The following is a 17990-nucleotide window of genomic DNA, read 5'->3' on the forward strand; positions in this document are numbered from 1 at the left end:
GGACAGCATGGGGTTAGATAAAGAATAAACTGCCTCGACAATACTCCCATCAAACCCTCATAGGAGAAGGGCAGCCTGTCATACAGAGTACAACTCCCTCTACTTCACTTTACTCAGAGAGTAGTAGGGGTGTGGAATGCACTACCTGCAATAGTAGTGGACTCACCAACCTTAAGAGCATTTAAATGATCATTGGATAGGCAGATGTATGGGAATGGAATGGGCTTCAGATTGGCTTCGTAGGTCAGCGCAACATCAAGGGCCAAAGGAGCTGTACTGCGCTGTAATGTTCCATGTTCTATGTTCTATGAAAAGAATTATTGGGAAATGCATTTGTAAGGGCAATGCACACTTGTGATTTGCCATTGCCATGTGAACTCTGTTGCAAGTGACATCCATTCAAAGAGACAAATCAAGAAACCTACACAGAAACAGAGAATCACATGAGCTGCATAATGGCTATGTTAAAATGGGGCCTGACATTTGAATCCTGACCCAAAGATAATGTTCCATCCTCTCCTTGACCCTTCTTGACACAATCACAGTCAGTTTCCATCCAACAGCTCCATTATTTGCTGCAAAATAAGTTCCCAGCTAATGTAAGAGTGGGTGAAGGAGGATGAAAAAGTAAAACAAATCAAAGTTGCTATTGAAATTGTTAAATCAAAGCAGAAAATGCCAGCAATATTCAGCAGGTCTGATAGCATCTGTAGAAAGAGAATGAGCAGGATTGTTCAACAACTGATTGCTTTTTAAATTGATCCCACTCCAAGTGCTCCCTTACCACTGGCCTAGCATTATAACCCCCAAACACTTTGCTGGGTCTCTCTTCTATCATAGGAGAAAGTGAGGACTGCAGATGCTGGAGATCAGAGCTGAAAATGTATTGCTGGAAAAGCGCAGCAGGTCAGGCAGCAACCAAGGAAGAAGGGCTCATGCCCGAAACATCGATTCTCCTGCTCCTTGGATGCCGACTGACATGCTGCGCTTTTCCAGCAACACATTTTCAGCTGTCTTCTTTCATACCTTTCTTCACCCAGAGAGTGGTGGGTGTATGGAATGCTCTGCCCCAGAAGGCTGTGGAGGCCCAGTCTCTGGATACTTTCAAGAAAGAGTGGGATAGAGCTCTCAAGGATAGTGGAAACAAGGGTTATGGGGATAAGGCAGGAACAGGATACTGATTGAGGAAGATCAGCCATGATCATAATGAATGGTGGTGCTGGCTCAAAGGGCAGAATGGCCTACTCCTGCACCTAATGTCTATTGTCTATTGTCTTAAGGTCCAGCACATAGACTGGAAGGATTGTTGTATTCCCAGCCGTGGTTAGGCCTGCAGAGCAAATCCAATTAGCCAGTATTCTCCGAGATGGTCCCGAGTGAGGGAGAAAGTGTTAAGTGATTGCATGATTGAAAGTACTGTGTTTCCCTTTAACTTCTTATTCTAAGACAGAGGAACCCACCAACCCACCATTGTCCCCCAGGAAAAAGAGGTTTTCAACAGACTCAGAGGCAGGCAAAGAAGGAGGAGTTGATAAAGTGGAGTGCTGGAAAAGCACAGCAGGTCAGGCAGCATCTGAGCAGCAGGATAATCAATGTTTCGGGCATAAGCCCTTCATCTGGAATGAGGCGTGTGTGCCAGGGCGGAGGAGGCTAAGAGATAAATGGGAGGAGGTTGGGGCTGGGTGGAAGGCAGCTGGAAATGTGGTAGGTAGATGAAGGTAAGGGGTGAAGGTGATAGGTCAGAGAGGAGGGTGGAGTGGATAAGCAGCAAGGAAGATGGACAGGTCAAGAGAGCATCCCCACTTCATCCACCTATTGCATTCCCAGCTACCTATCCAGCCCCACACCCATTCCATTTATCCCTCAGCCACCCCCAACCCCCCACCCCCAGACGACAAGCCTCATTCCTGATGAAGGGCTTATGCCTGAAATGTCGATTATCCTGCTCTTTAGATCACACTCTCAACTCTAATCTCTAGCATCTGCAGTCCTCACTTTCTCCTAAGGAACAGGAGAGTCAATACTTCGGGCAGAACGCTTCCAACCTATCGACTCTCCTGTTCCTCGATCCTAATAAAAGGTCCTGCCTGAAACGTTGACGCTCTTGCTCCCCATAGGCTGCCTAACCTGCTGTGTTTTTTCCAGAACTACTTTATCGACTCTGACTCTCTAGCATCTCCAGTCCTCACTATCTCCTAAAGAAGGAGGAGTAAAAAGGGAACTTTTGTGATAGTGTGAAAGGCAGCAGTAATAAAATTATATAAGAGATGATGTTGCAATATAACTTTTTGTGCAAGTGTCTCAAAACCCTGGAGCAACCTTGTGATGATATCACAGAATTGCACTTCACTGAGTGTAAATAGCATATTCTAGAACATTCTGGATGACTCATATGAGAGCATGGACATGAATACGCAAAGATAATAGATTAGTCTTGACCTATTACAGGTCTAAGTCAGAGCCTGGAATATTATGATTATCATGTACAATATCCAAATTAATGTATAAGAATTGAGTTACTTTGAAGTCTGAGCCTGAAGTCCATTCTTAACTTTGCTTTCTGTTCAACCAGTATGTCTTGAATCCAAGCTCGTAATAAAAGAATTGCATGAAGTGATAATCTCGTAATCCTGGAGCAGTGAAGGAGGCCATTCAGCCTATTATACTTATGCAATTCCTTAAAAGAGCTAACCATTAAAACAAAGGATACAGCCTTACGCCTAAACACTGCACAATGTTTGCTTTTCAAGCCTATATACATTTTCTTTCCTAAGTTAATAATAAATTTACTCACCCCTCCCTTCCTGCTGGGATCCAAATCACAATAACCCATGGAGAGAGAAAATGCCAGAAAATCTCAGCAGGTCTGGCAGCATCTGTAAGATGGTTACAGATGCTGCCATACCTGCTGAGATTTTCCAGCATTTTCTCTCTTGGTTTCAGATTCCAGCATCCGCAGTAATTTGTTTTTTTACATAATAACCCATAGTGTGTCAAAAGTAAATCACATAATTAGCACTTTGTCAATCGTATTAAATTTGTGACTCAATGACCATCCATCATGTTGAATCCCTCCATCAAATCTCCTATCAACCTTTTCTGCTCTACGGACAACAATCCCAGCTTCCCTAGTCTCTCCACATAATGGAAGCTCCTCATTTTTAATGGCAGTATTGTACTGACCTTGCACAAACAAATTTGCCTGTTGACTTCCATCAGTCTGGAGACTGCACTCCACGGTCGCATTGTTTTTCAATGACACTCTTGAGATGATAAGTTCTGAAGTAAATGCTTCTGGAGTTGTATAATTGCGCTGTCCAAACTGAGAGTCTGTGATTATGGGTCGATCAGGTATTACAGTAAGGACGGGTGTCGAATCCATCAGCCAGATAATAACAGTCCAAGATAAGGACACTGTGCAGTTGAATGCAGCATCAGAGTTAAGCAAAACGAAGGCATCTTTTGGACCATCTATGATTCGAATAGGCAAACACGCACCTAAAAAGGAAATAGGTTTACATTAGATAAAAGTAACCTTGAGCACAGCAACAAACTGTGCCTTCAAGAAAAGAGCAATTAGCAACATGAAGCCTCTTTGCTTTTCAACATTAGTTTGTATAGGTGATCAATCAGTCCAGTAATTTTATTACACATTTCTGGAGTAGGTAGGACATGAGCCCAGGGTTTCTGTATCAGAGGTAGGGACATTACCACTGCACCACAACAGCTCTAGCCCTGGCATTTTTTTTTATATTCCCCTATTTGTCTAATCTATCTGTTCAGAGATGTTATTACACATCTCTGGAGCAAGTGGGACTTGAACCCAGGTCTCCTGGCCCAGTGGTTGGCACACTACCACTGCACTACAAGAGAGCCCCCCAGTGCTTATATTAATGCTAGACTCATAAATTTGCAACACCTGGATTTGAAAGATAAAGACTATAAATGGGATGTGAGCCTAAGCAGGCCTCTGCTGTATGCCTCCTGTGTAGTACAGCATAGCCTAGGGTCACTCAGCAAGTTGTTTTTAAACAACTGTCTCACAGCAGATTAGAAATTCAGCTGTGGCTAATTTCCATAGGGCACAGTGAAGCCAACGAAACTAATTTTTAAGACTTTAATCCCCACATCAATTGAATAAAACCCATCAACTTTTGTGAGTAAGAATCGTACTACTTCTCTACCTTTAGATCTGTCACACCATCAGGTAAGAATGGTCTGATATTATAATCCTATAGTCTCTAAGTATTACATTGAAGTAATCAAATCACATTGCATCCTTACAGCGAGTACTTAGAATCTCTTATCTCAGCAAGCTAGCCAGGTGAGAGAGGAATGGTTAGAGGTGACAGGTTAATGGCAAAACTATTGTGTGTTACTCAGTACCCAGGGAGAGGGGTAGGTGATGGGATGCACATGGACGTCCTGCTCATTAGTAATCCAACAATGGATTTGTGTTTGATGGAGCATTCCTACAGTGAAGACACTCATCTAATGCCTGATAATTATTTCAGGTAGTACTACATCTAAAGTCTGCTTGAACATACAATGAAGGCCTTCCAGTTTGGCATCTCAGAGAAGGGTTGACAAATGATGAAAGACTGAGTCAATTAGAACTTTGCGAATGGAGTTTTCCCTTTGGCAGATAAAGTCTGTTGGTGAGTGAGTTCATGCCAAAAGGTCCTACCGTGGCCCAAGAAAAGTTTTCTCTCAACAAGCTTCCGCTCTTCACCTCATTAATTATGCAACTGGGCTGTTCAAAGTCAAAGCACAATACCAAGTTAAAAAAATCACACAACACCAGGTCATAGTCCAACAGGTTTAATTGGAAGCACACTAGCTTTCGGAGCGACGCTCCTTCATCAGGTGGTTGTGGAGGACACACTTGTGAGACACAGAATTTATAGCTATAAATTTGTACACCCCAGTCCAACACCGGCATCTCCAAATCAACACAACACCAGTTATCGTCCAACAAGTTTATTTGTAAGCACAACTTTCTGAGTGCTGCTCCTTCATCAGTTGGTTGTGGAGTGTAAGATCATAGGACACAGAATTTATAGCAAAAGTTTACAGGGTGATGTAACTGAAGTGATATATTGAAAAAGACCTGGATTTTCAGTTAAATCTCCCATCTTTTAAAATGGGCATGTAGGTTCATATGTAAATCCCAGAACTTTCTTAAAGTTACATTCTCAAGTGAACTTTAACAATAGGTGCCATGTCGGCCCAGATAATGCATTGAAGGTGTGAGGTGCCCTGTGTGAGGCTGTCTGTGCCCCAATGTTCAGACTGATTCTAATCTAAAAAAAGGGAATTACAGAATCTCACATGGATTCATGCAGATTTTAAGCAAAATAAAACGTAATTCTGCAAGGACAAATTCACCTCACAAACTAAAATGTATGTGCGGGTGTGTGTGTGTGCAGGGGGTGGGGGGTGCTATGAGTGTCTGTGAGTGAGTGTGTGTAAGTGTATGAGTGTGAGTTTAAGAACATAGAACACAGAAAAGTACAGCACAGAACAGGCTCTTTGGCCGACGATGTTGTGTCAAGGTTTAATACTAATGTAAAGTAAAATAACTTAATCTACACACCCCTCAACTCACTGCTATCCATGTGCATGTCCAGCAGTCACTTAAATGTCTCCAATGACTCTGCTTCCACTACCACAGCTGGCAACACATTCCATGCATTCACAACTCTCTGCGTAAAGAACCTTCCTCTGACGTCTCCTTTATACCTTCCTCCTAATATCTTCAAACTATGACTTCTCGTACCAGTCAATCCTGCCCTGGGGAAAAGTCACTGGCTATTGACTCTATCTATTCCACTCATTATTTTGTAGCTGAAAATGTGTTGCTGGAAAAGCGCAGCAGGTCAGGCAGCATCCAAGGAACAGGAGAATTGACGTTTCGGGCATAAGCCCTTCGTCAGGTCTCCTCTCTTCCTCCTTCTCTCCAGAGAGAAAAGTCCAAGCTTAGTCAATCTCTCTTCATAAGGCAAGCCCTCCAGTCCAGGCAGTATCCTGGTAAACCTTCTTTGCACCCTCTTCAAAGCCTCTGTATCTTTCCTATAGTAGGGCTACCAGAACTGGACACATTATTCCAAATGTGGTCTCACAGGGACTTGTAGAGCTGTAGCAAAACCTTACAACTCTTAAACTCAATTCCCCGTTAATGAAAGCCAAAACACCATTTGCTTTCTTAACTCTTTGCTAACTTCCCCCACCCTCCTCTCTGACCTATCACCTCCATCCCCACCCCCATTCACCTATTGTACTCTTTGCTACCTTCTTCCCACCCCACCCCCACCCCCATTTATCTCTCCACCCTGGAGGCTCCCTGCCACCATTCCTGATGAAGGACTTTTGCCCGAAACGTCGATTTTCTTGCTCCTCAGATGCTGCCTGACCTGCTGTGCTTTACCAGCACCACTCTAATCTAGACTCTGGTTTCCAGCATCTGCAGTCCTCACTTTTGCCTGCTTTCTTAACAACCGTATCCACTTGGGTGGCGACTTTGAGGGAGCTGTGTACTTGTGCACTCAGATCCTTCTGTTCCTCCACACTGCCAAGAATCCTGTCTTTAATCTGATATTCAGCATTTGAGTTTGACCTTCCAAATTGCATCACTTCTCATTTATCCATGAACTCCATCTGCCATTTCTCAGCCCAGCTCTGTATCCTGTCTATGTCGCACTGGAGCCTGCAGTAGCCCTCGATACTATCAACGACACCTCCAACCTTTGTGTCATCTGCAAATTTATTAACCCACACTACAACCTCCTCATCCAAGTCATTTATAAAAACTACAAAGATCAGAGGCTCAAGAACAGAGCCCTGCGGGACCCCACTCAACACTGACCTCCAGGCAGAATACTTTCCATCTACAAGCACTCTCTGCCTTCTGTCAGCCAACCAATTCTGAATCCAGATAGCCAAATCTCCCTGTATCCCATACTTCCTGACTTTATGAATGAGCCTACCATGGGGAACCTTATCAAATGAAGTTCAAGTACACTACATCCACTGCTCGACCTCCGTCAACCTATCTTATCACCTCCTCAAAGAACTCAATAAGATTTGTGAGGCATGACCTGCCCCTCACAAAGCCATGCAGACTGCCTTTAATCACACTATGCTTTGCCAAATAGTCATAAATCCTATCCCTCAGAATTCTTTCCAAAACTTTGCTGACCACAGATGTAAGACTGATTGGTCTGTAATTGGCAGGGATTTCCCTATAACCCTTCTTGAAAAGAGAAACATTTGCCTTCTTCCAATCCTCCGGTATGACTCCCGCGGAGAGTGAGGAGGCAAGTATCCTCGCCAGTGGCTTAGTAACCTCCTTTCTCACTTCCCGGAGCAGCCTAAGATAAATCTGGTCTGGCCCTAGGGACTTATCAATCTTACTGTTTTCCAAAATTTCCAGCACATCAACTTCATCAATCTTGATCTGTTCAAGACTGTATCCCAGCTCCTCTAAGTTTTCATTCACAACAAATTCCCTTTCCTTGGTGAAAACCGAAGCAAAGAACTCATTTAGGGCTTCCCCTTTTTGCTAAGACTCCACGCACAAGTTCCTTCCGCTATCCCTGATCGGCCTTATCTTCTCCCTGATCATTCTTTTATTCCTCACGTATGAATAAAATGCCTTTGGGTTCTACCTAATCCTTTTTGCCAAGACTTTTTCATGCCCCCTCCTAGCTCTCCTCAGTCCATTTCTGAGCTCCTTTCTAGCAAACCTATAATCCTCTAAAGCTGTGCTAGATCCTTGCTTCCTCCACCTTACGTAAGCTGCCTTCTTCCTTTTGATGAGAAGCTCCTCTGTTCTCATCATCCAAGGTTCCTTAATCTTACCCCTTCTTACCTGTCTCAGAGGAACAACTCACAACAACTGCTCCTTAAACAGTCTCCACATGTCTGCTGTGCCCTTTCTGTGGAACAATTTCTCCCAGTCCGTACTTCCCAACTCCTGTCTGATAGCGTCATAATTTCCTTTTCCCTAATTAAATATCTTCCCTCAGTAATTGCTCCTTTCCCTCTCCAAGGCTATGGTAAACGTGAGGCAGTCGTGATCACTGTCATCAAAGTGTTCTCCCACCGCGAGATCTGACACCTGTCCTGGCTCATTGCCAAGCACCAAATCCAAAATGGCCTCTCCTCTCGTTGGCCTGTCAACATACTGAGTAAGGAAACCCTCCTGAACACACCTGACAAAAACTGCTCCATCCAAACCATCTGCACTTTGGAGGTTCCAGTTGATATTGGGAAAGTTGAAATCACCCATAACAACAATATGCATTTTTCCAGAATCTGCCCACCTATGAGTTCTTCAATCTCTTTAATGCTATTAGGTGGTCTGTAGAAAACCCCCAATGCAGTGGCTGTGCCCTTGCTGTTCCTAACTTCCACCCATACTGTCTCAGTAGACAAACTTTCCTCAACAACCTTCATTTCTGTAGCTGTGATGCACTCTCTGATTAACAATGCTACACCCCCTCCTCTTTTTCCACCCTCCCTGTTATTTTTAAATGTTCTAAACCCTGGAACATCAAGCAACCATTCCTGCCCCTGTGAAAGTTTAAGGGGATATAAGTCTGTGAGAGAGAGTGTGTGTGTGTGTGTGTGTGTGTGTGTTGTGGGGGGGGGGGGAGGGGTGTAAGTATCTGTGAGAGAGTGTGTGTATGTGTGTGAGTGTGAGTGTAAAGGGGTATAAGTCTGTGAGAGGGTGCGTGTGTGCATGTGAGTGTAGGAGTGTATGTGTGAGCTTATGAGAGAGAGGCTCTGAATGAGTGTATAGGTCTGTAGGTGTGTGTGTGTCTGTCTGTCTACCTGTGAGTGTATGTATTTCTGTGTCTGTGACTATGCTTTACACACACTCACAGACAGACACACACACACACAGACACTCCTACATACAAACACTCCTACAGACCCATACACTCATGCAGACCCTCTCTCTCATACACTCACACATACACTCCTACACTCACATGCACACATGCACCCTCTCACAGATTTATACCCCTTTACAATCACACTCACACTCACACACATACACACACTCTCTCACAGATACTTACACCCCGCCACACACACACGCAGACACATTAATATTTTTGTGGGGTGAATTTGTCCTTGCAGAATTACATTTTATTTCGCTCAAAAACTGCATGAATCCATGTAAGATTCTGTAAATCCCTTTTTTAGAAATAGAATTAGTCTGAACATTGGGGATAGGCAGCCTTACACAGGGCACCTCACACCTTCAATGCATTATCTAGGCCAACATGACACCTATTGTTAAAGTTCACTGGAGAATGTAACTTTAAGAAAGTTCTGGGATTTACATATGAAAGAACTGAAACTAACATGGTCATTCTAGAAGATGAGAAAGTTAACAAATAATCCAGGTCTTTTTCAATATACAGTAGCGCCTTGATTTACGAACTTAATCCGTCCCGGGACCCGGTTTGCGAACCGAAAAGTTCACGAACTGAATCAATTTTTCCCATTGTTCGGATAGCGTAAGAATGCTTGGACGGCTGTTCACAGCGCACGCGCCAAAGACGAACTGAATGAGATCACGCGGGGCCCGAGAGCTTTTGCGTTCAACAAGCGCGTAGCAAAGCAGAACAATGAAACCACGTGGTCGCACACGGGCTTTTTGCGTTCGTACTTTGAATTTCATATGTACATTGAAGCAAAATTTTACGTACAATCCTGTTCGTAAACCGATTTGTACGTGAACGGGGTCGTTCGTATGTCGACGCGCTACTGTATCACTTCAGTAAACTTGTGCTATAAATTCTGTGTCTTACGATCTTATTCTCCACAACCACCTGATGAAGGAGCAGTGCTCCGAAAGCTAGTGCTTCCAAATAAACCTGTTGACCTATAACCTGGTGTTGTGCGATTTTTAACTTTGTACACCCCAGTCCAACACTGGCTCCCCAAATCATAACTGGGCTGTTGGCTGCTCTTTATGGGGTGTCACCACCTGGTGAGCATGACGGAAGTGCTCACCCCTGCCACGGGGAACATAAAGACTGACACTAAGAGTTTCTATAGGTATGTGAAGAGAAAGAAATTAGTGAAGACAAATTTAAGTCCCATACAGACAGAAATGGGGGAGTGACAAAGAAATGGCTGAGCAACTGAATACATACTTTGGTTCTGTCTTCACAAAAAGGACACAAATCAGATACCAGAAATATTGGGGAAGGCAAGGTTCAATGAGTGTGAAGAACTGAGGGAGATAAATATTAGCAGAGAAATGGTGCTGGGAACATTGAGGGGATTGAAGGTGGATAAATCCCCAGACTCTGATAACCTACATCACAAAATATTTAAGGAAGTGGCTCTAGAAATAGTGGATGCATTGGTGGTCATCTTCCAGGATTCTATAGGCTCTAGAAGAGTCCCTACAGACTGGAGGGTAGCTAGTGTTACTCCAATATTCAAAAAGGGAGGTAGAGAGAAACCAGGGAATTATAGACCCGAAAGCCTAACATCCAAATTGGGGAAAATTCTCGAATCCCTTAGCAAGGACTTTATAGTGGAGCATTTAGAAAGCAGTGGCAGGGTCAGACAGAGTCAGCAGGGATTTGTGAAGGGAAATCATGCTTGACAAATCTGTTGAAATTCTATGAAGATGTAGCTAGTAGAGTTGACAAGAGGGAGCCAGTCAATGTGGTATATTTGGACTTGTAGAAAGCATTTGACAAAGTCTCACATAAGAAATTATTGTGCAAGATTTAAAGCAGATTGGATTAGGGTAAGTATATTGAGATGGATAGAAAACTGATTGGCAGAGAGGATACAAAGAGTAGGAACTAATGGGTCCTTTTCAAATTGGCAAGCAGTAACTAGTGGCATGTCATCTCTTCACAATATATATTAATGATTTGGATGAGGGAACAAAATGTAACATCTCAGTTTGCAGATGATACCAAGCTAGGTGGATAGGTGAACTCTGATGAGGACGCATAGGTTCTTCAGTATGTTCTGGACAGGTTGGGTGAGTTGGTAAATCAATGGCAGATGCAATATAATCTGAATAAATGTGAGATCATTTACTTTGGAAGCAAAAACAAGGTAGCAGATTACTACCTGAATGGCTGCAAATCGGGAGAGGGGAATGTGCAGTGGGACCTGGGTGTCCTTGTGTACCAGTCACTGAAGGTAAGCAGGCAGGTGCAGCAGGAGGGAAATAAGGCAAATGGTATGTTGGCAAAAGTGAGGACTGCAAATGCTGGAGATCAGAGTCTAGATTAGAGTGGTGCTGGAAAAGCACAGCAGGTCAGGCAGCATCCGAGGAGCAGGAAATTCATCAGGAATTCCTGATGAAGGGCTTTTGCCTGAAATGTTGATTTTCCTGCTCCTCAGATGCTGCCTGATCTGCTGTGCTTTTCCAGCACCACTCTAATCTAGACAAATGGTATGTTGACCTTCATTGCGAGAGATTTTGAGTACAGGAGCAGGGATGTGTTGTTGCAGTTGTGAGATAATGTGTTTTAGGTTATCTTTATTAACTCACTCATCAGTTTGCTATATTCATTAATAGCAGTTTCCTGTTCATTCATTCATAACCCTTTACTATAACATGGTTTCACTCTCATTCATAAAACTGTGGTTTTGTAGTTTATTTAACAGACCAAATTCAAACAACCCTTTCTAATTAAAACAACCCTTTCAAACCTATTTTCACACCTTATCAGCAGTGGTTACCTCTGAATAAGTGTAGCATACAGAACAATACCACCCCCATCAAGTCACCACGCAACATTATAATATTAATCAGCCCTTACCAAGCATCTCCTAGACCTGAATAGATTCCCCAGTTACTACGTATCTGGGCCTTTTAACTGGACCATTATCCCTTTAAGAAACTAATTGACAGAACAGTGCTTCCATGAAATTTCATGAATGAACGAAACTCATACAGGCAAACAATAAATAAATCTCGTAACCCAGCTGCAGTAATCAGTTTAATATCCTTTACTCTTTTATTACAATTTCCAATTTACTTAGAGCATGTAGGCCTAGTACTTGCACTAATTTAAAAGACAAAAAGATTAACACCTCCTAATTATGCAAGCAGACCAGACAGACATTCTTAATCCCATCAGAAGTGGCAGCCAGCATTTAGCACGTTTTAACCCATCTCCTCTCTCCCAGGACAGAAGCCTTTCAAACCTTTGTGTACTATTGATAAAACAATGTACCATCATAGTAATGGAATTTTAATACATGTAAGAACGTGTATGAGAACTGTATTTCGGGATTCTATTGCTGCCTTGAACTTGTGCTGTGATTGCTGAATAAAAAAGACTATGTTCGCCACTTATTAATTTTGGTCGTTATTTGAACATGATCCCACAAAGTGATACAGGGCCTTGGTGAGGCCACACCTAGAATATTTTGTGCAGCTTTGGTCTCCTTTCCTGAGGAAGGATGCTCTTGCTCTCAATGGAGTGCACCAAAGGGTTACCAGGCTGATTCCGGGGATGAGTCAAAACGTGTGGTGCTGTAAAAACACAGCATGCCAGGCAGTGTCTGAAGAGCAGGAGAATCGACATTTCATCAGGAATCCTGATGAAGGGCTAATTCTCAAAATGTCGACTCTCCTGCTCGTCAGATGCTGCCTGACAAGCTGTGTTTTTCTAGCACCACACTTTTCGACTATGATTCTCCAGCATCTGCAGTCCTCACTTTCTCATGATGCTGGGGATGGCGGGTCTGACATATGAGGAGAGATTGACTCGGTTACAATTGTTTCCACAGGAGTTCAGACAAATTACGGCGGGGGGGGGGGGAGTTGGATCTCATAGAGACTTAGAGAGCTCTAACAGGCTCAGACAGGGTAGATGCAGGGAGCATGTTCCCGATGGTAGGTGTGTCCAGAACCAGGGGTTACAGTCTGGGGATTCTGAGTGGACATTTAGGACGGAGATGAGGAGACATTTCTTCACCCAAAAAATGGTGAACCTGTGGTATTCATTACCACAGGAAGTAGTTAATGCCAAAATATTGAATGTATTCAAGAGGTGGCAAGATATAGCACTTGGGGCAAATAGGATCAAAGGTTATGGGGAGTTGGGCAATCAGCCATGATCTTGATGAATGGCAGAGCAGACTCGAAGGGCCGAATGGCCTCCTCCTGCTCCTATCGTCTATGTTTCTATGATCTGCTGGTGTCCAAGCCTTGTTATGTGTTGTCTTACAGTCAGCATGTCAAAAGAGACATCCTCATGATATTATCACTGCAACAAAAGATGTGAGGAACTGTCAAAAAAGCTCATTGAGTTCATCAACATTGCTTCCCAATTAAATCCGATAGGAAGGATCTTTTGGGCAAGAAGAATGACCAAACTATTGACTTATTACCTGAGGATACACACAAGTAGGAAGCCATTGTGTCAGCCTGTATTCCTGATGAAGGGATTTTACTGCTCCTTGGATGCTGCCTGAACTGCTGTGCTCTTCCAGCACCACTAATCCAGAATCTGGTTTCCAGCATCTGCAGTCATTGTTTTTACCTTGCCATTGTGTCAGGCCAACAGCAATCACATGCTTGGTGCAGCCAGTACGATTACTACATTCAGCAAAGATGTGGAGGTGCCAGTGTTGGACTGGTGTACAAAGTTAAAAATCGCACAACACCAGGTTATAGTCCAACAGGTTTATTTGGAAGCACTAGCTTTTAAAGCGCTGCTCCTTCATTCGATGGTTGTAGAGTATAAGATCATAAGACACAGAATTTATAACAAAAGTTTACAGTGTAATGCAACCAAAATGACATATTGAAAAAGACCTGGATTGTTTGTTAAGTCTCTCACCTTTTAGAATGACCATGTTGGTTTCAGTTCTTTCATATGAAAATCCCAGAACCTTTTTTTAGAAGTTGCATTCTTAAGTGCACTTTAACAAAAGGTGCCACGTCAGCCCAGATAATGCATTGAAGGTGTGAGGTGCCCTGTGTGAGGCTGTCCATGCCCCAGTGTTCAGACTGATTCTATTTCTCAAAAAGGGATCTACAGAATCTTGCAAGTTTTTGAGCAAAATAAAATGTAATTCTGCAAGTACAAATTCACCCCACAAACGTATATGTGTGTGTGTATGTGTGTGTGCGTGTGAGAGAGTATGTACTGCAGTGGGGTCACCTGTAGTGTGACATGAAACCAAGGTCCCAGTTGAGGTCATCCCCATTCCCAAACTTGGCTATCAGCCTCTGCTCAGTCACTTTGCGTTGTTGCCTGTCCTGAAGTCAGCATTGGAGGATGGTCACCTGAAGGTCCGGACCACTGAAGTGTTCTCCGACTGGGAGAGAACACTCCTGGCCAGTGATTTTTGTGCGGTGTCCATTCATCCATTGCCGTAGCCTCTGGTCGGTCTTGCCAACGCACCATGCCTCAGGGCAACCTTGCCTGCAGCAAAAAAATAAACAATGTTGGCCGAATCACATGAGTACCTGCCACGTACATGGTGGGAGGTGTCCCCACGTTTAATGGTGGTATCCACGTCCACACTCTGACACATCTCGCAACGAATACCGTGACAAGCTTGTATGTATTGTCCTGAAAGCCGGGCAGTTTGCTGCAAACAATGATCTGTTTGAGGTTTGGTGGTTGTTAAAAGGTGAGAAGTGGAGGCATGGAGAAGGTCTTGGCGAGGTGCTCATCCTCATCAATAATGAGTTGCAGACTGCAAAGAACATGGTGTAATTTTTCAGCTCTTGGAAAGTACTGGACAACGAAGGGTATCTTGTCAATTGCAGCTCATGTCTGTCTCCTGAGGAGGTCATTGTTCACAGCAAACTGCCCGGATTTCAGAACAACACCATACACCCTATCAGCCAAAATGTGTCAGAGTGTCAACATGGATACTACCATTACATGTAGGGACACCACCACCATCCACCATGTATGTGTCAGGTACTCATGTGACTCAGCCAACGTTATCTATCTCATACACTGCAGGCAAGGATGCTCTGAGGCATGGTACATTAGCAAGACCGAGCAGAGGCTACAACAACAGATGAATGGAGACCACACAACAATCACCAGTCGAGAAACACTTCAGCGGTCTGGGACATTTGAACTCGGACCTTCAGGTGACCATCCTCCAAGGCGGACTTCAGAACAGGCAACAACACAAAGTGGGCGAGCAGAGGCTGATCGCCAGGTTTGGTACCCATGGGGATGGCCTCCACCCGGACACACGCAGACTCTCTCTCATACACTCACATATACGCACCCCCCACACTCACACCCGCACACACGCTCTATCACAAACTTATACCCCTCTACACTCACACTCACAAACATACATACACTCTCTCACAGACACTTACACACCGCCAACCACACACACCCAAAAGCACACACACATATAAGTTTGTGGGGTGAATTTGTCCTTGCAGAATTACATTTTATTTTGCTCAAAAACTGCATGAATCCATATAAGATGCTGTAGATCCTTTTTTTTAGAAATAAAATCAGTCTGAACATTGTGGCACAGACAGCCTCACACAGGGCACCTCACACCTTCAATGCATTGTCTAGGCCGACATGTCACCTATTGTAAAAGTTCACTTGAGAATGTAACTTTTAAAAAACATTCTGGGAGTTACATATGAAAGAACTGAAACCAACATGGTCATTCTAAAAGATGAGAGACTTAACAAACAATCCAGATCTTTTTCAATATATCATTTTTGTTGCATCACTTTTGCTATAAATTCTGTGTTCTTATGATCTTATACTCCACAACCACCTGATGAAGGAGCAGTGCTGTGAAAGCTAATGCTTCCAGATAAACCTGTTGGACTATAATCTGGTGTTGTGTGATTTTTAACTTTGTGCATACAGCAAAGTGCAATAATCCAACAAAATCTTTAACTGATATGATTTATCACAAGCACCCAAATGCTGCCAGCTTTTTCCTAATATCCAGGAAGCAAATGGCATCAAATATTAGTTACAAAGGCCAAGCCAGACCCCAGGACTAAACACAAATGACTGACAAGATAACACCACAGCACTGGAAGCAAGGCAAGCATTAGGATGGTGTACAAAGGCAAACCTATCCACGTAGTTCAGGGTCAACCATGTGAAAGGTAAATTTCTGGAGATGATCAAGCTTTCCATGTTATTAACCTCACACATCATGTTGACAGTATAAGGTAATCAGAAACTATTTACAACCATTCATATCATAAATCCGTGGAAGGCAGGGCATCACATATTAAAAGCCAAGATCAACACAGGAGCTAGTGTCAGCATATCCCCATGACACCTTGAAACCCATGTATCTCAGCAAGTGGCATTTCATGGTAAAACCTGTGAGAGGTATGTCACAGTGTATCACTACTTCTGTTCATTGGCAGAATCAGATTGCAGTGTCGATGCACAAAGCTCATCTGAGTAAGAGTTGCAAAAGATCATCATCCAGGGATGGCCTGATAATACTGGAGAAGTTCCTGAGAAGATTTGTGGGCGGCACGGTGGCACAGTGGTTAGCACTGCTGCCTCACAGCGCCAGAGACCCGGGTTCAATTCCCGACTCAGGCGACTGACTGTGTGGAGTTTGCACATTCTCCCCGTGTCTGCGTGGGTTTTCTCCGGGTGCTCCGGTTTCCTCCCACAATCCAAAGATGTGTAGGTCAGGTGAATTGGCCATGCTAAATTGCCTGTAGTGTTAGGTAAAGGGGTAAATGTACGGGAATGGGTGGGTTGCGCTTCGGCGGGTCGGTGTGGACTTGTTGGGCCGAAGGGCCTGTTTCCACACTGTAAGTAATCTAATCTAATCTAATCTAATCTAATCTAATTTGTTCATTTGGGCAATACAGGGAAAAAATTGGGATATCACGACAAGGTCATTTTCAAGAACAAACTGATCCTAATACCACAGCATTGTGATGAAATTTCATAAGCATTGTCACACAAGGGATCCATGGATATTGAATATACACGAATCTATATGGGGGCCAGGGATAAATCAGGATATTCAATGACTTGTGAATGTCTATCAAAATCAGCAGAGGGAGATGTCTTTATATCCACACGGAGGTTCAAACCATTCCCTGAAGAAAATAGCAACAAACCTATTCACAGCGCATAAGAAAGATAAAGTTCTTACAATGGATCACTTCACTAAATTTCCTATTGTTTGATGATTTAGTAACACAACAAGCGCTACCATCAATAACACAAATTTTCAAGTCTATTCAGTACCAGATAGTGTTGATAACAGAGCACAAAACACTAGCAAATCAAGATGTGTACAAATGTGTTCAGGATCCCACAAAGCCCATAACACTGAAAGTTCCCATGCCCTTGTTGGCCCTACATCCTCTGGTGTAGAGGACATGAACCACATAAAAGCAGGCAGCTTGTAATTCAGTGCTGATCTCGGTGCTGATCTCAGAGAGCAAGGTGAGACAGGCAGAGACTGGCAGCCTCCAAGTAAGTGCTAAAGTAAGTGGAACAAAGGAGCACATGTTAGTGACAGTGCAATTGCATTTCTGTTAGTGAGATGTGTGTCTGTCTCTGTGTAAAACGACCTGGCAGAAATAAGTCAGAGGTCTCCCTGAGCCCTGAAATAAATTCAATAAGTAAAATAAAGTGTTGAGTCTGAGAGAAGACAAAATGATGTGGTGAAGTTGGTGGTTTGCCAATGATGACTTGCATGGACAAAAATTGAACAAAGAACAAAGAAAATTTACAGGCCAGGAACAGGCTCTTTGGCCCTCCAAGCCTGAGCTGATCCAAATCTACTGTCTAAACCTGTCACCCAATTCCTAAGCATCTGTATCCCTCTGCTCCCCACCTACTCATGCATCTGTCCAGGTGCATCTTAAATGAATCTCTGTGCCTGCCTCTACCACCTCTGCTGGCAACGCGTTCCATACGCCCACCACCCTCTGTGTGAAGTACTTGCCGCGTGTATCCCCCTTAAACTTTCCACCTCTCACCTTGAAAGTG

General features: G+C 43.6%; 1 protein-coding gene across 5 annotated transcripts in view; it reads right to left on the reverse strand.

The window, feature by feature from the left end:
* The window catches only part of LOC122555390 (immunoglobulin superfamily member 5-like), a 91133-nt gene that overhangs the window by 58724 nt on the left and 14419 nt on the right, over positions 1-17990 (reverse strand). For all 5 annotated transcript variants that reach the window (XM_087992501.1, XM_043701359.2, XM_087992499.1 and 2 more), the window contains one exon: positions 3184-3498. In XM_087992501.1, coding sequence (XP_087848627.1) covers positions 3184-3498 — 315 coding nt within the window. The remainder of the gene's footprint in view (positions 1-3183; positions 3499-17990) is intronic.

The sequence above is a fragment of the Chiloscyllium plagiosum genome, unplaced genomic scaffold, assembly GCF_037043375.1.
Source record: "Chiloscyllium plagiosum isolate Xiang-an unplaced genomic scaffold, Cpla_swu_hap1 HiC_scaffold_12, whole genome shotgun sequence".
Lineage (NCBI taxonomy): Eukaryota > Metazoa > Chordata > Chondrichthyes > Orectolobiformes > Hemiscylliidae > Chiloscyllium > Chiloscyllium plagiosum.